Source organism: Linepithema humile, chromosome 3 (genome assembly GCF_040581485.1).
Source record: "Linepithema humile isolate Giens D197 chromosome 3, Lhum_UNIL_v1.0, whole genome shotgun sequence".
NCBI lineage: Eukaryota > Metazoa > Arthropoda > Insecta > Hymenoptera > Formicidae > Linepithema > Linepithema humile.
The window spans coordinates 6,352,823-6,378,650 of record NC_090130.1 but is presented as its reverse complement, the minus strand read 5'-3'; the positions used below and the strand labels follow the sequence as shown (position 1 = coordinate 6,378,650).

The window sequence follows — 25,828 nt, the reverse complement described above, 5'->3', positions numbered from 1 at the left end:
TTAAGCCATTAGGGGTGGCTGAGAGGCTACGACCGAACGGCTAGACGTTCCGACCCTCTTTTCTCCGTCTCACTCGCTCACCGGCACTGTCTGCTAAATTAATATAGCACCCGCATTCCGTTCTACCACGTGGCGACGAGACTCGTATCCAGATCGACTTCCTTCCACCCTGACTCCTGTTAAATTTGCGGAAATAATCGCGCGCAGACGCTGATCCCCATCGAAGTTTATTCAATTTACGCGCATATAGGATGTATCAAAAGTTCGGAAAGTTTCTTTTACAAATTCTTTTTATATAAATATCAAATATCACCAATGAAAATTCCTTAAGATATTATTGTAAAAAATAAAAGATTAAAATATTTTTGGAATATAGATACGTAGTTTCAATGATAAATTTTCTTAAATTTCGTTTTCTTTGTAATCTATTATTTCGAAATAAGTATTCTTTTTTCAACGCTACTTTGATGTTATAATGGACACATGACACTCTCAAACTACTTAGAAAATTATTATGTTCGTACTCATCTCACACAAGCGCTATATGCGTACCGAGTGTTTGACTCTCATCTCTCGTTTATATTAAACCTTCATATAAGACAAGTGTAACTGACAATCAGACAGAGACATGTAGTATTGAATACATGACATCAGAATACCGACCTACACCAACATCGCTTGTCTGTCGAGATGTTATCTCTTCTCCTCTCCCTCACTCATCCGTCTCATCTTCTTCCCATCGTTCACTAGCGATTTTTACGCCGCTGAATGTGTCACCAACGGAAACTTCAATGTGGTGTTCGCGGCGTAACGTTCGGAATATCAAGTAGTTCGGTTGCAGGATAGTTAGCGCGCGAACGAATGAAGTATAATCGCGTGTGGAAATACGTATGCACTGAGCGAACGAATAACGAACCAAAAACAAATGCAAATTATTGTCGGAGTTCGGAAAATATGTACATTGCAAAGAATATATGAAACATGATTCACATATACAGCAGTGCTTAATAAATATAGTATACAAATTCCTAAACACCAGCACAGTATTAATTTAATACAAATATATTCTTCAGAAACAAAAAAATATATAAAATATATTGTATTAATTATAATAAGAAAATTAAATTAAAAAATATCTTTTAAAGAAATCTTTAGTTAATGCAGTTGAATTACTTATTGATGTCCAAAACAACAAAATGATTGTATGCAGTTGCATTTACTTTAGCCAGAGTTAATTAAACTCTTAGTAGCAATCATCAAATCTCTTTCGCTTTCTATGTCGGTACCAACACAAGTGAAAAAGGATAAAAGGATAACGAACACGAATACGAATACCTGCAGATTTGCGTTCGCTGTTCGTTGTTCATTTGCTCAGTGTATACGCACCTTTGAGTTTACTTTGCACTTACTTACCAGCTCGTCCGTCGTATCCGCGCTCGTCGTCGTCGTCCTCGTGCTCACCGCTCTCCTCGCCGGCCGTGCCCTGCGTCTGCACGACCCTGGGTATCTCTGCAAAAATATCAAATAAATGAGGGTATGAGTGGAAACGGAAGTTCAAATTAACTCCGCGCGTATTTACGCCAAGACTTTCGTGCTCAGATCAATAACTGTTTTTTTCGTATGCAGAGAAGATTTTTTTATAGAAAATATCTGCTTTTAGTTCTACTTTTTTTAAACATACAAATTGTTAATAAAATGTCATCTTCGAATCTCTTTTAACGCGCATTTAAAAATTTATATTATGTTCTGTTCGCTGCTTTTTAATTACAAGCAATGCAAAATTGCAAAATTTAAGCATATTGTTTAAAGCCCGATCAATCGCGGGGAATGTTTTTTTTCTACATTAAATTTCTTTTTGTCTGTCGTGTTTTTTATGCGCGATAAAAGTTTCAAGCATCGTATCTTCACGGTGCTCAAAAGTACCGACAACGACATAGTGTAGTCCTTCGTGGCAGAACACTCATTCTTGATTGAATTGAAACTAAAAAGCCGCCCGCAGCGGTGAGAACGAAGGATGAGCATCGATCCTGATGCACGCACGTTTTCGCAAATTTCGCCTAATTGGACAAGCGCGGGGAGATCGTGCGCCGAGATCGTCGCGTGTTCCTGTCGATCGATCGATCGATCATTCTTGAGGGAAGCACGGGTGTGGTCGAACGGCGCCTTTTTTGGTCGATCTCGCCACCCTGGTAGCAGGCCGAAAGATCGATCGTGAAATCGACTTGGCGATTGATTTTTTGCATTTCCTTTTGGTCAAGCAACTTGCACGTTTTTGTGTCACAGCATGTAAGCAAATACATCGACGAGATAAGTTGAAGTGACAGAAAAGAACACTTGTGATACTTTTCTCATTCTCGAATAACTTGTCGCACAATCCATTTTAAATTCGCAATAAGTTTTACATACTAAATGTACATTTTACATACTAAATATATTTCATTATTATTGAAAAACTAGAAGCTTAAAATTCGTTAAACATATTTCGGAGAAATGCAACCGCAAATATCAGCTTCTTCAGGAAGGCGCTTTTTCATTTTCTTTGAACAATTTCGCAGAATTTCTCTAAATTTACCATACCGTCATCTAAGCGCAAGGAAATTTCCTTATTCTCCGTGGTCGAAATAGTCTTAGTCGGAATCTTTTCCGTTGTACCAATATTCCTGGCGTATAAAACGAGCTTATGGCTCGAGGGGGTTGACGAGCGCCGGCGGAAACGAAATCGAAATAAAAGATAAACGCGGCAATGAAACCGGGTATCAAGTATGGTGAATGCACGCGTGGGCGTATACTTACTGATGCAAGGCGCAATATGCGATCTGCTCTGCTGGTAGCCCCTGGCGCATCTGTTGCAAGTAATACCGGTTACACCGTCTTTGCAGGGACACTGGCCGCTGCTCTGGTTACAGGTCTTTCCAGAAGCTCCGATCGGATGACAGTCGCACGCTGTAATACAACAGATAAACTCGTTAGGAAAAATAGCGTTAATATAACAAAATCTTTGAAAAGATTGGAAGTGAATAATCTTAAAAATTTTTTTATTTTGTTGTACAAATAATTTCTACATTTATCTTATCCTTCACAGATCTTATATATTTTGTTAAAATCATTTATCTTTCCATATTAAATAACCATAGATAGTACTCAAATACCACTTTCCTTAGCTTGGCTTTTAATACAAGATTAGAGAAAATGTATAGTAGTTTAGTGACATGCTGTATAAAGTGATTCGATAGAATGATTAATTATCTGTGAAAATTTCACGTCAAAGCGTAACGGGAGACCGGATGAAAGAGAGCTTTAATCAAGTTGACTGTGTCGGAATCGTTCGCGTCAACCCGCCCGCATTAGTGCATAGTGTCCAACTTTACTATCCCTCCACGTATCTCGTTATGCCGTGCCGCGCCGCACCTCGGAAATACGCTCGTTCTATTAAGAAACAACGCAGATAGGCGACCCGGAAAATGATGGAGATAGCCAAACAGGCGCGACGATCCGCTACCTGAAATTAAGATAAAGCGCGGATTTACGTGGCACCTATAAAAGGATCTTGGCCGTCGCTAGCAGCTCGATAAACGAAAGATCTTACGCGGGATAAAAGCGATTCATTTCCACGAGAGAAACACGCGGAGTACGCTAATGCGTCGAAAATGTGCGCAATTATCGGTTAATTGAAAATAAACAAGATTTTTAGTCGAGATTTATTACAGAAGTTTAGAAACTGATTTTTACGAGTTTACGTTTAAATACTTAACATTAAATTGCCGAAGCAAGTTATTAAATTTATATTTAATAGAAATTTATTTAAATTTAAACTCGTTTAAATGAAGAGTTTACGTATTATACTAGGTTTTATGTACAAAGTATCGAGAATATTTAATCAGAATCTCTTGCGTTGAGTGTAGCGAAATGAAGCTTCACAGGGTGCTCCACTTTAATTAAATCAGATTTAAATAATATATTTTTGAGACTAATTTAAAATCCCGTTTCCTCAAACAAAAATATCAATGTATCAATAAATTTTAAATAGATTTTTCGCATAAAATTTTAATTCAAGAGTTAGTTACAAAAATATGTAATGTTGCAAATTAAAAATTTGCAAAAAATGGCAATGTACATTAAAATTTTCAATAAGGAAAATTAATTTTGGAATTATCAAAAAGTCTAACACGGAAAATTAATTCGATAGAAGTAGAATACCCTCCATGTGATGCATTATTTATGGTAAACGATAAAGGGAGACTTAGCATCGAGATGAATGCATTCCAGCCTTATCCTAATTTCATGCAGTCTAATCTTGTGTAAGGGACGCGTGTAGTGCGAGGTATTAAAAGGGGCCTCCTTCGCGACTGGCTTACAGAGCAGAACGGAGGAGGTCTCCGTAGGTCATTCCGGAGGATTTATGAAATCAATCAGGCGTGCCTCGACAAATGGATCGCTATCATGCCTTAGAGAAAGCTTAAGCTTCCCTCGAGAACTCGCTGATGAGGAAGATTGGAGATCAGGAGAAAAGCTAATAAATATTTGCGCGATTACACATTTAGTTACACCAATACTTTACATAGTGACATGAATAAACAACAACTTATCACTTCGAGTACCCATTTTTCTCATAAATGAGAGTCATTAATTTCTCTTTCAATTTATCAGATAATCAGAAAAGTTTGTGCGGTTTTTTATATTAAAATTAATATAGGTATTAAATAATAAAATAGTTATATGTTAAAAGCTTATCGGAAATGTGAATACGATATTATTGTTTATATTAATTATAATACTTCGGATATAACGGGTAATATTCAGAAAATTACGGAGAAAAGGGGAAGTAATAAATAAAATTGATTTACTTGGACGGTAACAGGTGTTGCATGAATACTACAGAAATGACATTTTCTCCGTGCGCGTTCTTTTTTGCACGTAAATCATCATAAAATGTTAATAACTCATAAGGATAAAATAACAACATAGCATCGCGGTGCAAGTTATCATAATTATGCAAACATTAACATTCCGTCTCCCGAGACTCGCGCGACGCCGGCCACGATTTACTACCAATGATCGCAACAAAATTGCACCCATCGTAAAATAATAACCCGGCTGATTTACGATAGCTGCACGTAATCAGTTGTATCCGTGTGTCACCGTGTATCCCTTAAATTGCACCGCATTGATAATACAGAGCAATGAAAAATTTATGTCGCGCAAAACGGACGTGTGAAAGGTTGGAATTAACGTGTAAAATAAACTTTGTTAACGTATAATGTACGATAATTTAAAAGTCAATATTTAAGCAAATTTAAAAAGACGTTTCAGAACGTTTATAAAAAATTCAGGGCTTCTCTCTGCTGAAATAATAATTTAACTGAAATGGCAAAACTTGTTGCGTCCTTATTTTCTTTCTGCGCTAACGACTTTGACGAGAGTATTAAATCTATTGACATTCCACTTTTCAAATCTAAAAATTTGACCATTTTATCAATGAAATAACGATTCCAGTTAATTTTGGTTACTTTACGCCGAGATTCGTCGATTAGAGCCAGAGCGTATCAATTAAACAAGATAGTTGTCTTTGTTCTTCGAGGTTGATGAGTAGCTGTGGGACAAAATCGATCCTCGCTTTATCCCTCTTCCGCCGAGAGTTAATTGTATCTCGGTGCACGAGACATCTCGTTTAAATTTCCGTTCCCAGCATAAATTACCATCTGCTCTTCGCGAAGAGGTCCCCGAAAATGGACAGAGAACGCAATTCACATGATTCTTCATCATCGACGCTGTTGTCAGCTCGCATTGACGCGAATCGTCGGAATCGCGGTTTAATCGTACTCCAACGAGCCTGTTGCTAAGCACTTAGATTCATGGCGCGCAATCAAGATATAGTCGCCCAATAAAAATTTTATTGCTACGGATGCGTATCTTCGTGATTAGCTCGAGATAAATTGAGTACATCAATATTTCGCATTTATAGCTGACGCCGGTGACGCACGTGTGTTTTATTTTGCTCGATGTAGCAACAATCTTATACTTATGTGTTTTTTTCGAATGTATAAGACATCGAATAATTATCTTCAATTTTTAAACATAGGGAATTAGTTCATTGCGTTATCTATCTAAAATCTATTATAGTATATACATTATTGTCATTTATTTAAATTGATTTAGAACTTCTGAGAGCTACAAATTTTCCACATGAATTCATAAAAATACATTGCGCGTTGTAAGAATTCTGAAAAACTCCTTCGATCGATTGATCTATTTGTTGTCTATTAAGATCGTATACAAATATTTAATTCAGATGACACGACGAATGGCTTATTCACTCTACAAGACAGTTCGATCGATGGTGCAGATTGCAATTCCACGGACGTGTGTCGTGAGAGGTCACGACCCAACTTATTGGTTATAAGTAGTGATTAGAGGTAGACTCATGACGGCACGCGGTTCAAGGATTTCCACGTTTCTCGCTGAGACGACCGCCGCCGGAGATATGAATTGCCGCTGTCTCTAGCGCTGGAAACGACGTTCGACTTTCGACACCTAAATCGCCGTAACGGTTGTTTCGTACCAGCGCGACTTGTCTCCGGAGACAAGGAGTCGTTTGTTCCCTCGTTACCGGCCCTTTCGTTACCTATAAATTCGTTATGCAACTCTTACCGAGACACCGGAGATGAAAGCGGCGATCGGTCGTCATGATGTCGCCGTAAAATTATTCAAGTTAAGATTCTTGGTCAGTATTGAAATCGATTATTGCAACAACATTGCGCGTTGAAAAAGTAGCATATTAAAAAACGATAACAAAGCAGTAGATAACAATGGACAATTTGAAATCTAAAAAAGTAGAAAATTATTTTCTAAGGATTAAACTCGCAAAATAAAAGTCGAGAGTTCAATTTCTAGTTGAAAATTTTGAGTTATACAGGATGTTCTAGACCAACTGTATCACCCATTAATAGCAGATTTCTCATATAGTTAGGATATAAAAATCAATATGCCTGAGTACGAGAATATTTGGCAATCTAATTGATCAACTTTAAACACTTTCTATCTAAAAATTATTATAGCTTCGTTATTTTGGTATAAAAATGTTCGTCTCAAAATGACTTCAGAAATCTGCTATTAAGGATAATACGGTTAGTCGGGGACACTCTGTATAAGCAATAAAATTGAAGTTATATTATCGTGTTATTCAGGTCGTCTTATTTCTACATGTTTTTATAGTATATAACGTTTAATATATGTGCATATTTTCTAATAATTATACTTTATAATTTATAAAAAATAAACACGCAATGTTGGTGATGGACTATTTACGCGAAAGAGTTCGACGATTAAATGTAATACTCATGAATCAGTTAAGTTTTTTAGCAGCGCATTAGCTTGTTATGCAACAAATTACGGATGGTTGAGTCTAGCAGATTTCTGTTGCAGGCGAACTGAAAAGTAGCTGATGTCACCTATGGTGACAAAAAGTTAATTTAAATATACCGATATGAAAAAATATTGAAATAAATAATATTTTAATCTCCTGCATAGCAAGTATGCGTTTTTAAATTATGACAGAAAATATTTAAAATATTTGATAAAGGGCATTTTCCATAATTGACAAAAGAAATATTCAGTGAAAGGTCTACTTTCTCCAATTTATAACATTGCCATTGTCCATTGCTCGAAACTTATCACGTTACGTCCATAAATGTTAAAATTCCAAGAAAGAGGAGAATTGCACAAGAAAATATACTTGCTATCCAGGACAGCTTGTACACCATGTAGGCCTTATGGACCTTGCATTAAACGCATCAACGGTAACAACCCACGATTTCCCTCAACGACTCTTCACCGACATGCAAATGTCTTGTATCTCACCTGCCATCTCTTGGCATACTTCTTCAGATTAAAACGCCAAGAAGTCAGTTGGTTTGTCTCCTATCTTTTGCTTATTGGTGAGATCTGTAAAAGGCCCTGCATGTGTTCAACCGCGATTAAATCCATTAAGCGAAGAAAAAGAGGGAGAGAGGAAAATCAGCACGAAATGTCTGGGTGCAAAGATATTTAAATAATGCTTCTAGTAGCAAGTTTGTTCGATAGCCAGGCGAATTGAAAACAAGAATCCTCGGATTATCACGCCGACGGTGTCGGATTATTGCGTTATTTTCGCGCGAAATTTAATCCAGGATTAAGCACGTCTATTCAAGATCGTTTGTCAACTTGAACTAACTGTGTTCTTGTTTGCTGCTGTCGCTGTGAGACTCTTATGCCTTTTGTCGGCACGTTTATTGCGAGTAATGGTTTATATTATGGCTAAGTTAGGAAAATTTGTGTGTAATAATTCCTTAATTAGCTTTCTATAAAAACTATTTAAATATCTTCTTAATTGCTCTTCAATTATATAAGTAGCATTGCCAATACTTTCTCCAAATATTGAAAATTGAGTGATATATTCACGATTTCGCAACCTAATCGAAAGAAAAATTCCGAACAGTTATCTTTAACATTGTTAGCAATAAACATGTTTGGTTCACCCTTGACTCTGTACCAAACATAGTTATGCAGCGGTATTTAACTATGTTTCCGAAGAGTTAGCGTGGAAAGGATCAATGTAATAGCATGCGTTCAGGAAGCACGGCAAAGCCCCGTAACTCACGTTTACGCCTGCAAAATGAGCGAACATACCAACATGTCACTTATTGCCGGCTAATATAAACATGACTCCGAGACACCCACGAGAGAGAAGGAAGTGCGCGAATGTGGTACATAAATCACAGCCATTTCACATTTTACATACTTACTATACGTCGTATATGGTAACACAGGTCGATTTTGGAAACTATTAACTTTAATGTCTTCCGTGCCGTCGATCGTTCGGTCATTTCGCTCCGGAGAAATCGCACTGTGTGATCTTTAATTGTTCTACTTGTTGTAACGAGACGACGTACATGGCAATGTACGCCTACTACGTATGTACATCAACATTGGTTACGTCATTTCCTGCCGTTTTCTGTTAATATCATTCTATATTTGAACCAACGCGTTTGGTACGCGTATTGCATTCTCTGAGAGTTTGCGTTTTTATGGTTTAATATGATGAACTATTACAATTTAATATAATTCCTCAGCAAGTAATATGTTAGTAATGTTAAAAGGTTGACAGTAAATTTGCTGTCAATCTGCCACTTTGTTAATATTTGGCTTGCTAGATTGTAATAGTTACATTAATTATAAAATATATAGATTATATTTCTAATCAAATTGCGTAAGATACCTTTTTTAAAGAATTTCGTAAAATATTTGGTGCATTATTTAGCTGGAAATTCGTATTTTAGAGGTCGCAATATTTATTTCGCTAACATAGCTAATCTTACAATTTCTGTATGTCTTTTCAGTTGGCATTAATTAACATACAAGCGTTTTTAATTTGTTTTTAAAGCCATAATTTTATGTATTTACGCGTCTCACGTCAAAAAGCATCGCGTATTCGTATTTTCTCTCATCTTTATTTTTTGCAAAGTAATTTTCTCGCTCTCCTTCTCCAGCGGGATAAAACTGGTCGGATCACAGGTACACAGACACTCGCTAAAATGATGCTTCCGAGAGACGCGAGCTCGCTCGCCAGCTCTTCAAGTCATTCCGCTCCTCGCTTTCTTCGTCCCCTCTTGCCGCGATTAGCATACCGATTCGTGGAAATACTACGTTATAAAGGTTATCTTAGTTCTGTCTACAATTTAATAGTAATGTTATTTTAATCGATGAAAAATTTTCATTGATATACCGATGTTCGCATATGAAGTTACATCTTTATCTGCATAATAAATCTATGAAATCTAATACTCTAACATAAGAAATTCGCTGTACCGTTAGTAGATTTATCACATACATTTTATTCGAATAATTTATTCATTCTACGCTAGAATGTAACTATAAATTTAAATTCTATCTATACTGTATCTAAATTGAAGAATTATACACATGTAGAAAATATACAAAACGCGATTTCAATTAGAAAACTTTTAATATTTTTTAAATAATTAATTACATGTATAAGTTAAAGACTTTTAAAAATAGGAAATTTTCTTGGAAATTTGCTTAAAAATTTCATTAACATATTCAACGAATCTGAAAACGTGTAGAAATCATTAAAGAAATATTGATAATATATAAAATTTCATATAAAATATTTATCACAGAGATGTTATTTTCTCTAAAATAATGTGACAGATATTGTAGTCTAATGCATAAGAAAATAAAAATATGACGTTAAGTCATACAACTCTTTAAGAATTGCCATAATACCACTCTTTCGCATCATCTGCCGTAACGTTTTACGCTTCCGGCTTGTCTCAAAGTCTTCCTATTCACGGCATTGATGTCGTGAAAGCGTGAACCGGTCCCTTCGACGGCGTCTTCAAGATTAATCCGTTTCGCGGAAGTGCAAATGGTCTCGTCGTGCTTCTACTATCGAGACTGTGGATTTAGTCCTGTGGAACCTCTGTCTTCCACGCTGGTCTCGAGGTTTCTTCGTCGAATCCAAGACGGCGCGCTTAAGTGTTTTTTCTTTTATTTTTCTTCGTAACACGGTAGGGCTAATAACTTGACTTCCCAGCATTTAATAGCAACAGAAAAAGAAACACTTAAAAAACCTCAAATAATTAAAAATCCGGTATAAGTAGGTTAAGAAATATATAAAGAAAAAATACAATATAATTTAATTTTATGGAATCTATATATATACACTTATTAGAAAGGTAAAAAAGTGTTTACAAATAATTTAAGATGTGTATTTTTGCAAAGGTATAATCTTCTTTTCAAAACAACGTCAAGAAAATTTAGTTCTCATTTTTAATTTTTCAGTAAAATATTAGAATTATTTCGAACATTGATTAAAAGTCGTATAAATTCGGATTTGTAATCTCTGAGAATATAATATATTCTCATTCTTCGATCTTCAATTTGATTTTGATAAACCTGTTTGGAATCGACGAGTGAGAATTGGTAAAGACTTCCGTTGAGATTATCTTTCCCGTCATCCTATTCGCTGGCGTTTTCAGATGGTACGTTTACTAACGCCGGTGTATGCAGCCTCCCCTGAGATTTCTGTCCGGAAGATCCGGTCGATAAGTTGCGAGAAGCTTGGATTTACATTATGAGCTTAAATCGTAAAAGCGGCGCGATCGTTCGCCGCTTAGCGATAATCTCCTTCAGATTAAACCCGCTGATGGCGGCGTAAACGGTCGTTGCGTTCCTCTTTTGGAGAGGATCGTCCTTATCGCGACAGGCACAGCGCTTTCACGGAGGACGATACCTCGAGGACCTTGAACGGTTCTTCGTTTCTCTTCGTGATACTGTTATCGTCGCATCGATCGATCGGCCTTGGTGCGTGAACGAACGTACATTAACGCGTACATTCCTGAATAGTCTCGCACCTTGGAATTCAGCTAGAAATGTCTTTGACTCGCGACGTCCAGACTGAGTAATCAGCCAAGGTCAATGGCGTTGGAAAGTTTACCCTTGGCATTCTCGTTTACCTTTCTTTCCTCTCGTCTGCCGCGAGGGATTAAGTATTTTTCGCATTTACTATGCATCTCGTTGAAGTGTCGACAACGATACGTCGCGAATAGATATTTATGAAATTCCTTATTTTATAAGCGCACGCTCAAAGTAGATTTTTCGCGACACCGAGACTGTGTAAAAAAAGAGAAATAATCGATATTCCTGTCTCCGGATTAAAATCCAATCCGTATAAACGATCGCGGACGCCACTGCCAAAGCTCGTTTTACATAATGAAATTCCAAACCTGCTTCCGACAGTTTTTCGCTCTTCGGGACTGACTATATCGGCAAGCGTTAACGGAATCGTTTTTTCCACTTTGTTATTTAATAACATTTATTTCTTCGACGAATTAAAATTATGAGGTGTTTGTAGAGAACAGTGCCGAATAAAAAAAAGTCAACTTCATTCCTAACAATCGTTTCGCATAATGAGATTCAGCAGAATAGTCTTTGACAGTTTATCGTTTTTTTTAGTATCCTTTCATCGTAGTCAACAGATCCGGCGCTAAGAGCCGCGAAGAGCAAGGTCCGTCAAAAGAAACGTGACAAACTCCTCGCGCCCGTTTGCTTATGTGCGGTACTTTTCATGCGAGAGAGACGTTGAAAAGCAGTTAATTACGATTGCATTCGGACTCGAGAATGTATCTCGGTAAAAAGCTGGAAAATAAACGCATCAAAGCGTTTGCCTTCTGCTTTGTCCCGGACTGTTTTAAAATCTCCTTCGTCTCTAGAGACTTTTGTTTTGCAAGATTATTTTATATCAAACATCTCAAAACACATATGATTTTTGCGCTGCAAAAGAATTGTTATAACTTTGCTTCTAATATGATTTTTAAATTTAAATGATTAAAGTATGAATAGAAAATTAATTTTTGTTATAATTAAATAAAAACTATATTGCAGTTAATTAATTAACATAGTGTTATATTATTCAAATACTAATCGCATATAAATTATTAATCTAATATCTAATCGTTTTAAATTTTGCTTTAATCGCCTATTTTTTTAAAAATATTTTTTTATTCGTGTTTTTCATTGATAACTCTGTGTCCATGTTATTATTTTACGACAAAACCCATCTCTGTTCTATGGCACGAGTCACTCAATTAATTCTTCGTAAACGCGCAGTCGACTCGCGATTGTATCCTTTCGAGAATCGTGTAGCGTGAAATGTAATTGAAAGTCAAACGCCGTGGATGACGTCCTGCGTTTGTATGAAAAATACCCGGCTATTCCTCTATATAAAAGTTTACGGAAGACTGCATTTCGAAACAAAACCGCCAACCAAAAACTCATCTATTTTCCATCAACCAAGTGTGTGTTAGATCGTTATTCGTGAAACGAGAACGTTGGAAAATTCGAGTTGAATAGAATGTTTTTCACCTAGGAAATATGAGCTCAGTAATTTTCAATCTCCACAATTTTTATTTCAATAATTTTTATCTCAGTAATTTTTGTTTAATAATTTTTAATATCTGATTAAAATTTTAATTTCCGTGATATTCGTATAATTTTAATTAGTTAAATTTTTGACACTATTTTAATTATTTAACTTTAAATTGACCCGACAATAACTTTATAACGAGCTATTTAAAAAAAATACTTTTTATATTCATTTTATATATTATTATTTTATAAATACCATAGTCTGCTATAATAATTAATTAATGCCTTTGTGATAAATATTTTTTATTATAAATAAATATAAGAATTCGTATTTTTGTACATTTCTATTTTATCGAAATCTAAATTTATTGATATGATACTAATTTAAATTCTTGTCGACGATGATTGCACATAAACTTCGTAGGGCTCGAAAAATTCGCGTTTCTCATATGAAAAAAATATAAATTTGCTCATCGCGATACGCTTCTAAAAAGATCATGCAGACCAATACAATCGCGGCTAAAAAACGCGAATGTGTAGGAGGAAGAATCTAACTGGATTTCGGGAACAGGGAGCGGTTGCGTCCATCCAGATTATTACGGTCCAAAGAGTCGAAGTAGAAGAAAGTAAAAGAGAGAGAGAGAGAGAAAGATCGAATGAGAGAAGAAGGCGAAGCTAACATCTCGAAAAGGCGTTCATAAATTCGACTTACCGGGCCAGTCTTACAAGCGTGCACGTATTTATATTCCCATACTTACACGTGAAATTGTTAAGGCGCTTTAAGCCGATTATCAGAAAGGATCAAACTGATCTTGCGAGGATTCTCCTCTACCTACTTATTTGCCCATTCGCATTCTGCTTGTTTTTTTAGAAGCGCCAAAAGCGATTACGCTTTATTAAACGCATCTTTCGATAGCAATTGTCGCGCCGCAAACATAATCTATTTTCAGTTCTAACAATTAATACGATCTTTTTACTAAACGAGAGCGGAACAAAGTTTTCGGCTCCCCCTTGGACGAATCAATAAATTAATCAGATTTAATCAGATGGTATAAGAAGAATTTCTACCCTTGATTCGCAAAATAAAGAGATATCGAGGAAAGAATCTTGAAATAAATAACTGCTAAATTTAATTCGATAGACGTAATCCGATTAAACGCGCGCGAGACACCTTCTTCATTTCGGAAAGCTCTACCACAGCAGCGCAACGTCGAGTGGCTTTCTACTTCGAGAGGTCCGTATCTCGCAGCCAGTTAAAGCAGATTCGGAGATGGGTGGCCAGATAAGGATCTTTATGGACAACGGACATCCTTTTACAGGTGGCATAAATCCCGCGCGACTAATTAGAATTTTATAATGGAATGAAAATGAGTATCAGATTACACGGTTGGCGCACTGTCTCGGGATTATAATTACAAAACGCCGGCGCATGTGCCGAACTTACATTTTGTATCCCGCCCGAGATGAGATCACGATAAGAGAAAATTATGGTGAGATAACGTGTATACCAACAGATTTGAGAATTGTGAAAAGAAAAAAACAAGCAAATTCAAAGTTCAGCTTTGAATGGTCAAAGTTCATAACAATTTATAAATAATACAAAAAGTTTCAGAATAAAATAACGAGTTGATTAAAATTAGTATACTGTATAAAATATTACGTTACTAGATAACACAATTGAGTTTTGGTAACATTTACATTTTTACATCTAGAGGCATTTATATCATTTGCATTTTATATTGCGTAAACATAAGTCTTCCTATCTTACTTAAATAAAATTATGCACAAAAATGCTCAAATAGAAAAATTATTGTACTATCTCGCTGAAGAGGAAGATAGTTATGACATTCCCGCGTCGCGCGAGTTACGGGCAAACATCTCTGTGCATTGTAGAATTACGGCAATGTAAATTGAGAGCGGTGCGGAAATTAAGGTAAACGCAAATGGTGAAAACCCAAGAGCGCTCGACTTCGTAGCAACGACTGCGCCTCACTTTCTTCCTCGTAGATAAGTCAAGTTCCGTTTTCGCGCAATTATTCCAGCGACGTCCGTTTAATCGTTGCAATTTACTACGCGTTTCCGGTGCTTGCCAAGTCGATGGTGCGGAGCATTATAAAATTACGCAATATAGTCCACATCGACCGTAATGCAATTGTTGAACGTTATGAGGATAATGTAGAATTTCTGTGAAAAAATTTTTTAATATTTTTCAGAAAAAAATATAGCTACGTGTTTGGTAGCACCTGTATTTTTAGTATGCAAAGGAAAATATTTATTAATATAAATTTAAGCAGAAGTTCAGTGGATATTAAATATTTAATATATTTAACTTTGCAATGTCGTATATGCCAAATTAAATCTTTATGTCGAAATGTATTAAATTAAAAAAAATTGTGTTTTATTGATGGAAATTTAAATACTGTTAAAGAGAAAATATCTACATGTAGAAAAGTAATAAAAAAGGATTACACATAATACGCGAACCATCAGTTGTTAATATATACAACGAATAATATACCTACAATGGATTTTCAATTTTGAAAAACTGTTTATTGTAGAAGTAATGATTTATGTTCTATTAGTCTTTTGCAATTATTTTTGCAATTACGTTGAAAAAGCTATTTCTAGAAATTCCGATATAACGGATTTCAGTGTCCAAATGTGACAGTTTTGCCATATTAAATTCATAAAAATGGCAATTTGTCGTCACTTGACCTATCGATAATCCATAAACCTGCTGACACGTTTTCATCTGCGTTTACTACCCGTTTTACAAAAAATGAACACGAATGATGAAAGATTAAACTGACATGTTGACAGAACGCATGCTGAAAACTTGGCAGCAAGTGAAGCACTATTATTTTGTGAATAATGGAATTTTTAATTTCCATTTGAATATCGAGCGAAACTATTTTAAGTAATGAAATTTGTCCTCACGAAGCGAAATTATATTAATTTCATTGTCATTTTGCGGTAGTCAGCAATTTATATCTCCGCCTTGCAATTCCGTCTCGTTTCCAATATTATTTACATAAGTAAATTCCCGTTTTCTTCATTAGACGTTTGCAAATGATAAAAGGGGTCTTTATCGAAGCCCGACGATCATCGAGCGTTCGTTCGTAATCGCGAAGAGGATGCGAGGCGGATCCGGGGGCCAAATTTGCATGTTGAAATTCGCCCACTTGTTTCTTCTCGCAGCGGGTAGCTCATGGGCCATTTGATGGTCACTTTCGACCCACGTCCTTCCACGGTCTCGCAGGATCCCGCCACCCTTCCCGTTTCGACAAACTGCCATGCATCATGGGCATCCGGTCCCAGATACGGTGTCCTGCTGATGTGCTCAACGTGCCGAAAATAACGAAAAGGAAGTCAGTCTCCCGTCCGGTGAAAAGTTTTTAATACACAAGCGTGGAGGCAAGAAGCGAACAACGCGCAATTAAAATGATAATGAGAAGCGACGCAACACCGTGATGCAAGTTTAATAGAGAAGGATTTGAATCGTTAATTGAGTTAAATGCACGCATCAAGAATTTAACGCCACGTTATTGAATTACGTTATGAATTATCACTTCGTCTCCGATTATAGAAGGAATGGAAGTCATTTTTATATTACAAACTGTCATGTTACACTCTCTCAATCTTAATTTTAATTCAGCACTTTGCAATTCTGCTTCTCCCAATTATGCGTTGAATGCATTTACATATTTATCAGTAAACAGTTTAACTGTAAAGCTCGCAATAAAGATAATCAATTAAATCGAGAACAGCGAGATCGATACATGCGGCATATGGATACCGGCCCAATTTATTAATCGGATTATCAACTTGATTTCCCTTGAGTAAACCATCCCCAAACCCTGACGGCGGGATTGCACGACGATAAAGTCGATCCATCGAAGTCCGAACAATTCCCTTCCCGCATCGCTCGTCCTCCGACCAAGTTCTTCGAGGACTCCCCTCTTCGTAGCGTTCTGCCGTCGTCGCCGCCCTCTTCCTCATTTTTTTTATCTCAAATAAGGGAGAGAGGGCAGAGAAAATCGAGGGTTCCTTGGCGAGTCTTTGATCGAGAGAGTCGGATAGATTGACAGGATCGAGAACGCGCGCGGGTCAAAGCACTGGGAGTGAATTGAGGCTTTTTTTCTACTCTCACCTCCGAGATCAAAGCCTGGCCGCATCACGGTGGCTCTTGATGCGCGGCGGCCACAAAGCGTTTATTCCCACCTTTCGCTGTGTCTGTGAACGTGACTCGTTTCGGATTTATCGCCGACGAGGATAAGAAAAGAGCGAGCGAGCTCTTCGCTAGTCCGAGCGGAGATGAAATTAGGAGCAAAAGGCCGTTCGCGAATGAAACGCGAGTGGAGGGGGAGGGGGGGGGGGAAGGGGGCGGTAAGCGAGATCTTATCATCGCTGTGATATAAATTTCCGTGGATTTTCTCTCTCTTTCTTTGCCGCGGATTGCCCCGGGATCTCGAGCGATAACGCCGCGTACGAGCGGTTCTTTTTTTTTTGTCCGACAGAATTTAACTACCGCTCGCGCTATTTCCGCGCGGAATGTAAACGCGATCTTAATCTCTACCGAGGAAGTAATAAGATATATACGTGCTGGAACGTCGAATGCGCGAGTTTAATTGAAATATCTTTCGCGATTGTTTTATTTCTCCGTCGATGCGTGTGATAATCTGAATGAGATTTATAAAAAACGCAGACAATTCTGAATTTAATATAAAATATATGGTGTTATAAAAGATAAATAGCATACGTATGAGTCGAGCGCGTACTTAACAATATTTCAATATATTAAAAACAGCACAAAGGCACGATTGAATACAAAACAAGCAGAAGTAAATCCAACGCAAATGAAACGCATTATCAACGCAAGCAAAGTTAGATCAATATCCAGATATCAATCTCTCCCGCGGAAGGAAAGCTTGATTTAAATTGGCACGCTCAATCCTCTTAGCGTCATTTCATTAAGAACTTATTCTCAGAAGTCGATTTGTGGATAGACAGCGAATTAATTTTATTACAATTCCGAGCGACTGCGGATTGTCTACGCCAAATTGCCAATATAAAATTCAACTTTCCCACCATAACGTACAGCCGATTCGATTTCCGGCTCGTCTTCGCAACTCGGAAGAAGCACTTGCTCTTGAATCGCTTAAACTTTGCGGGAACACGATCGCGGAGGCGGAGGGGTATCTCATTTCGCTCATCGTCTCGGAGATCACACTCCAGGCGGATCGAATTATCTTCCGTCACCGTTCGCGCGGAGGATAAACTTTTTTCCGACCGATGAAGTCGCGCGCCAATACCACCCAGAAGGAAGCACTCTTCTCCAATGTATCTCGGAGGATTCACGGCTCATTTGGCAGCCGAGTTTCGCGAAAAATTTCCCGCAGCCCGGCCGTGACGATCGGTTATTGAATAAAGCAATCACCATGAGACCCTATGGAATCGCCCGTTATTCGCCGCTTGCTTTCATAAACGAATCGAGCGATAGCGGGCCGCGCGACTCGACGATAGGGGCGATGGAAAAATAATCTATCGCCCTTTGACACATGGAATGCAAGCGGGCACGCTTGCGAACGAGTTTGCCGAGATTAAATGGCGCTATCAAGTCATACCGGCTATTCTAGACCTACCGAAAAATATATTGCAGATAAATTTTTTGCGATATCTGACCGCAATATTTCTCAGCGAATTCTTTCAGGAATTTCTAATTATAGAAATATTTTACACTGAAAATGAAAGCAATGCTAATGTTAAATTTATCTAAAATATAATCATTGTATGACATTTTAGATACGATAAGTATAATTTATTACGTTTTATTCGTGCAATTTCCTCGTCGTTATCTACTATTTAATATTTTATATTTTTAATGATATTATTAGTTGTAGTATCAAATATCGCATTGACGATGTTGAAAACTTATCAATATTTTTGAATCTAATTGTAAGATCAATACGAGATATTCAAATGGTGAAGAAATATTTCTCTTACTTTTTTCCATTTCTTTCAAAACGCTGAAATTAGATAAAATATACGAAAAAATATGACACATTCTGAATGTTATCTGGAAATTTTATATGTCGTGAAAATCTTTTCAGGAGAATTCAATTGAAGGCATACAGAATCTTTTCATCATATTTCATGATAATCAGACCTTTCTTTATCCATGGCCATCCCTGTCTCGGGCGCGGCGAGAAGCCGCGGGTCCCATTCGAGACACGCGCTCGGCGAGCGACTGATGTATTCGCGTCACGACGAAAGCCCGGCGTCGTGCTCCACGACTCGCCCCGCTTTTTTTATCGCTTCCACCCCCGTAATCAGGCAGCTCGCAAAAGAAATTCGCATTCATAACTCAAACCGGTTCTCGGTCCTCTTCACCTCGCCGGCTCCTCCTTACTCAGACGACACGCACGCGTCAGCAAATTGTTATCCCTTCGTGTACATAAGGTTGATTGAACCGTCGCGCGTGAACTCCTCTTGCGATCCCCCTTGGTATACGTGCTGCTGCGGTATCGCAGTTGACCTGAAAGTTTGCACGAACGCGTCTACGACAGTGCGTGTCTTTCTTTCGAAAACGATCGATGAGTGCTCAATGAACCCCTGTCGAGCTGCCCCCCCCCCACCTTGCACAAATAAAAAAACCAATAGCGCAAAATTATAAGCTATTTATGAGCTTTTGAACTGATATAGTTTCGATTTTTAAGCTCACCCCCTTAGTCCTCAAACAACCCTTAATCGATATCGACTCAGCCCCCCCCCCACAAAAAACATTAAATTCATGCTCAGCGTGACGAGCTCAAAAATTTTAATTTGCGGAATATGAAAGCTCATAAATAGCTTATAATTTTGCGCTATTGGTTTTTTTATTTGTGCAAGGTGGGGGGGCCAGCTCAACAGGGCTGCTCAATGATCAGTTTCGATAGCTATTTGGTATAATTCAATTATTATATAATTATTTCAAGCACTGTGTGTTTAATTAGTTAAAAAAATCTTCTATGACATAATGGCAGCGACTGTAATAAAATGCGATTGTACGAGTGAGATTTCGGAGAGCGTGGAGATAGTCATTTTTTTGTACAATCAGGACCCTTTTGATATTCCGGCGGGAATGGACCACCGGCGAAGAAGTGTACGGAAGAAGCTAGATGATCGGACACGAGAGGACCTCGTAAAACGGAGTGGCGTCAGTGCGAACGGAGCTGTAAAATCTAGATGTGGCGCGCGTAATGTGGTGTCGGGTCGTGAAGTCCGCCGAGATAAAGCGCTCGTAAAAGATAGACGGCGAGAGTGTTTGGTCTAGTTTGCCACATATATGCGTACGAGCTTCGAATCATAATGCTGCGTGTCCTTAGAGACGGTCTACCTTAAAGCCGCGCTATACCGTAAACGCGTGACAATTCTTAACATTAATGAGATTTGTTGGTAACTTGTATTCTGATTTATCTAACTCCATTATCTATTTCATCTATTTTAAGTTGGAGAATCTCCAATGATCTTCGCGATTGTGTTCTTCTTGATTACAAAAAAATATAACGATAAAATTAATCATTCTCATTAAAATATAAAATAAAAATAAAATAGTTTGCAGTATTATTTGATAAAATAATGCATTGATTGAAAAATTCTCAAATAGATATTTTTTCCAAACTGATATATCACAATGTGACTTTGTTCATGAATATTATTAACATTTTCAATGCGCAAGCAGTAAATTTAGTAGCCAACTTTTAGCTTTAGATTTAGAATTGTAACAACTTCGTTAAACTTTGCGTAACATGCAGCGAATCGAGACGATGCAAATGCCCCGTAAAAGAAAGATCATGACACCATGATCACCGTTGGTTGCGAAAAAGAGGATGCTTCGCGAAAGTTTCGCGTCTGCTATCTTCGATAAAACAAAGTCAACTCGCAAATCCTTGCGAAACGTCTGGCGGGATAAACTGCTCGGGAAGTATTTCGAACTTTTCACCCTCGAACGGAACCTATCTAAAACTTGTGGTATAAGACACGCGAATTTTCCACGAATTTCCCCTTGTTTTTGCGCATGTCTTCGAGGGCGTAGTGTACTTTAAAACTAAACTTGAAGTTTTTCTTGTCAGTTTTATGGGGCAAATTCGAAATAGAGCAAGTTCCTATGGGACACATAAAAAGAACAATACAGTTTCGCCATAGTTGGCCGATATTACAATGGCTTTGGGCAAAAGAGTTGTGACGCAAGTTACAAAATTTACTTATTTTTTACAAGATAATACATTTCTTTTGTCTTTTCAGTTTCTTGCGTTTCATACGTCTGCCTCACTAACGACATTTTTTCTTGTAATTTCAGGTCCGTTCTCGTCGAGATTTCTTTTTTACATGAAGATGTAAATACTTCAGCAACCGTCCCGTACGAGGGTCATCGAGCGGTTAAACTACATGCGCTACATAAGGTAAGTCCTTCAGTTTGCTCTATCTTACACAAAACTTTCGGTTTACTGGAGACATCGCCTCGTCGCCTACGCGAGGTTGATGGATATCCGTGGTGACCAGATGGAGTGCCCTTCAGTTTCCGTAGCGGTTCGTTTCCCATCGAGCGTGTGTTTTAAAAAGTCACGTCAAGATTAAAGTGACGCTGTGTTTCATTTCCCTTCGTTCCCCTGCGCTTTTCTCTTCCATGGAGATTCGGGACTCGTGAATATTTCATGTGACAAGATTATTATTTGAATACACCACTTGAAGAGAGATATATCACGCCTCTCTCTTCCAGTTGACTCGAACATTTTCTATCCGCGAGATTAATCGGAATTTATTTTTATCTTCCTGAAAGTAGCGCTTGCTTTTATCGCGGACAATCGTCATTTTCACTTGATTTGCTCACTTTTATATAAGTGCGATTTAATCGCGGAACTTGCATAATACCGCAATACGTGTATGCCCACGGAAAAAGGTTAAAGCGTTAGATTTTCCCTGCGCAAGCTCTCGCATACCATTATCAGTGCCATCAAAGAGTCCGAGCCCGGAGAGCGAGGATATCCCAGCGTGTATCGCGCACACTCCTCCCCCCGCGTCCATACTCTGTGTTCTCCGCATTCTCTCTGGCTAGAACGTCGTCGTCGGTGGGATCTCTCTGTACTCACGGCTTTTCGAGTGTCCTCCCCATCGTTGAGAGCGCGCAGATGACCCCCGCGAGATACACACATACCGGGTGGACCCCGAGGGGAACAGGTTCTCTCAGATTCTCGTTGTTCGGCGTGCATACATACAAAGCGCGGTGCGTGAAACGCGCGCGTATATGGGATGCCCACCTGTGGCCGCGATGTGTGGAGAGCGACAACGACGGCTACGACGATGAGCTCGGGTCGGACTTATGTAAACAGGCTTGCGTGAGGAGAGCCCGCTGGCTGCCGCGCGATACCGACACATTATGCGCTCAACGCTTTCCGCATACTCACATACGTATATCTATATGTGAGAATACGGGAGAATATTCTCTCGTCTCTTTTGCACTCGTATTATATATATAATTATTATAAATTTAAAAATTTATAATAATAGAAATTTTTCACACTACATGTGGTCGCTTTTACCAAATATTCAATCTTCAGATAATGCTATTATTCGACAAGATTGAATTTCTCAAACATATCGTATACGGAGCTTTAGCGATATTCCATTAAATAGTGCCATTGCTATAACGAGATTCCACTTTGTCCGATATATCGGCAAACTGCATTAGCGAACTTTGCTCCGGCAACGAGCATACGAAGACGCCTGCTTCCAAATTAACGATAACTTTCCCTCGGTATGCACACATCTCATTATACGAACACGCGCACCAGAGTGCACTATTAGGATTCACACGTATTCTAGTGCAGTCTGTGTTTCCGACCGACTTGATAGCGCAGACGAGCATTGGAGCACGAGAGTGCGTGTTTGTGCAAAGTTACCTCAAGGCGAACTCTGTTCGTGATAACTCTCATCGGATCACCGACCGGAGCCCTCCTCGATCAGTTCCCTCAAGTAAAAGACATATTTGAAGCGAGGCGAGCGTTTGCGGTGTTGCGTTTTCATACGTCGAACAAGCTTGAGTAAATAGAGATATGTGCTGAATTCATTTTATCCCGCTCATAAAATCCTCGTAAAATCCAATTTGTGCGCGGAAACATTCAATTAATATGTTTAGTTAGAGACAACAATGATAATCGTTGTAATTCATTCAAGGCTATTCGCGCGTGAAAAATTAAGTCATATGCCACGTTTGTGTAATTTATCGCTAAATTATATTTTAACGCCATACATTTCTTATTGAGAAAATTAAATTACATAATATTACGTGAGATTTATTGCAAGATTTTGCGGACTTGAATGTGAAAGCAAATTGATTTGTATGAAGAAATACATCCTCTTTGATTGTCTGTCAAGATTTTAACAACAACTCGTTCTGAAAACTAACGGATGACTTTCTTGCGGATTAGCTTAATTGCGAGCCCTCATGTAATTATGCGTGTGCGAATAAATTTCTGAGTGGCTCTGTGATGCGCGAAAGCGGACGATGATGCGGAGAGCGGAATGACGCAAGTGAAATAAGACGGCTCGCCTTAGGCCATCGTTTATGCTTGACATTTATCGGGAACGACATTTCTATCCGATATTCTTTCACGCCGCGTCGCTTAGGTCCCTCTCGTTACTCAAAGACCGTGCCGCGCACAAATTGGCGATCTCGAGATAACGCGGTCGTTAACCGCTATTGCACAAATGCTCGTGAGGTAACGCTAGGGAGTGGACAGGTATAAAAACCGCGGACGCACACAGGGAAAGTTCGCGCGCATCCCTTTTTTCCTCTGGACTTCCCTCGCCCGATGCTATCATCATTAACCTCCCCTTATCGCCGAAGCGCAATTTCGCGAGCGATCGGTTTAACGTTTTTGCAACATTCTCGATTCCCGTACGGAATTAAAGCTCGTCTGTAACAGCAATGTAAGCTATAAGTCTCGGACATATAATTTTTTCGATATCTGATTTCCATCAGGATTATGCATTTTTTCATTAATAATTTATCCGATATATAGATACAACATTCCATATTTTATATTGTTTATAGCGCAATAAAAAATTTTCGATATATTGAAGAATCGTATTGCAAGAATTCACAACATTATGCAACATATATATTTCAGATATTTCACAAAATAGTCAAAAAAGATAATTTTATCAATGGATACGATGCTGGAGAATTGTGATATTTTAATTTCAATGTTTGACGACTATGCATACTTACAAGCGATCAACGACTGTTCGCTTCATACATACAGCTCGTGTAAAGTCTTGTACAAATATAATATCACCTTTCGACTGTGTACAATTATATGCCATAAAGCGTAGATAATCTTACATTTATTATACAAATATGACATTTTCACGATGAACAATAACACCGTAGATCATGTAAAGTGCATGCTGCTACGGTTGTTTAGCCTCGAAATGGTGGATTTGAAATTAGCATATAATTAAAAAAATGAATATTATAAAATTAAATAAAGAGAAAGGACACAGTTTTATATTCCTGTCACGGTTAAAAATAGTTTTGCGTGAACGATCTAATTCGTTCTAGTAAACGCTCGCGACATAATACCAGTTCCGCAGCGGAAAAGAGCAATGCTTAGGCAGGGTGTCGGGAGGCTGCGGATGTCGATTAGTATAATAATATTCGTCTGGCTGGCGTGGTACGCGAGAAAATGAGTCATCGCAAACGGGAGTCAAATTAAGGCCAGCGCTCACGACGCGAATCGAACAATTGCAGGCTCGATGAGAATTCCGCGGTTCTTCTGGTCAACGACCTTGTTTCTTTTACGTGTATCCTAAATTATCGAATTCCGCATTGCAATGAGAAAGTATCACATATGCAGTAAGTAATATGTCATGATTAATATCTCTTTCCCCGCAGAGGATCGAAAACAAATTGGCTGTTCGCATATTCTATTAAAGTAGCAGCTGTAAAAATAAAATAATTTGTACACAATAATATAAATTTAAAAAGAACACAATTTTGTTTTATGATGCAATTCAAATCTAATTGTAAGAAAATCTCTGAAAGTTCGCAATAAAATACAAAATATCCGAATACTTTAAACTTCACGACACATGCATTTAGATGTTATGTTTCAATATTTTCACAATATTTAAAAAAAAAAAAAAATTAAAATAATCTAGCTTTGTATAGTTATAAATAATTTTCATAAAACTGTGCCGTGGGTTTCTAGGAAATTTGCCTCAATATGTTTATATTTATCTATTTATTTGTATCACCGAGAAAAAACAGAAAAAGAAAATAAAAAATCTCGATAAAAAAGTGCCTTCGGCGTTAGAATATGCGAATTTACCGTAGTCGACCATGTAACTTCTCGCTTGTCACGCGTTATGTATTGATATTTCGCAAATAACACAACCGTCCTTCTATACGACCGATATTGCGGGATTGCGCGCGGCTGAGTTGATATGGAAAAATTATTCCGAGCCTGTTCCCGGCGAAATCGAGTTGCGGCGCGCGTCTTCGGGGCAAGTTGCAGACTTTTGCAACGTGTGAAAAGTTACGCCGCGGCATAGAATCGCAAATTCGATTTCCCGGCGGGATAGCACATGCCAACGTACGATTAGCTACGTGTGCCACCGTGTGAAAACCGGCGCGATGTTGCAATTCTAGAGAACGGACAGGAAAATCACGTAGAAAGCGGACCGAATAAAAATGGACGAACGCTGCCAATCCCGCGATACGTCACGTCATTGATCGAAAGTGATTTTTTCTGATTTTTCTTCCATTTTTGCTCCTATCGAAATATAGATTTATCCGCAGTTTTTGTTGCGACGAAAGAGCTTGTTTATTGATGCAATTGCTTACAGCAATTGATATAATCAA

At 38.0% G+C, this 25,828-nt stretch overlaps 1 protein-coding gene and 1 long non-coding RNA gene across 2 annotated transcripts in view; one reads left to right on the top strand and one right to left on the bottom strand.

Moving 5' to 3' along the window:
- The window catches only part of LOC105676363 (netrin-1-like), a 170,371-nt gene that overhangs the window by 44,014 nt on the left and 100,529 nt on the right, over positions 1-25,828 (bottom strand). Inside the window, exons 3-4 of the mRNA XM_012374165.2 lie at positions 2,794-2,943; positions 1,414-1,509 (exon numbers count right to left, since the gene is read on the bottom strand). Of these exons, the coding sequence (XP_012229588.1) occupies positions 1,414-1,509; positions 2,794-2,943 (246 nt within the window). The remainder of the gene's footprint in view (positions 1-1,413; positions 1,510-2,793; positions 2,944-25,828) is intronic.
- Positions 1-25,828, top strand: part of LOC105676366 (uncharacterized) — a 104,456-nt gene that overhangs the window by 29,543 nt on the left and 49,085 nt on the right. Inside the window, exon 4 of the long non-coding RNA XR_001101380.2 lies at positions 21,263-21,365. This is a non-coding gene — a long non-coding RNA (uncharacterized lncRNA). The remainder of the gene's footprint in view (positions 1-21,262; positions 21,366-25,828) is intronic.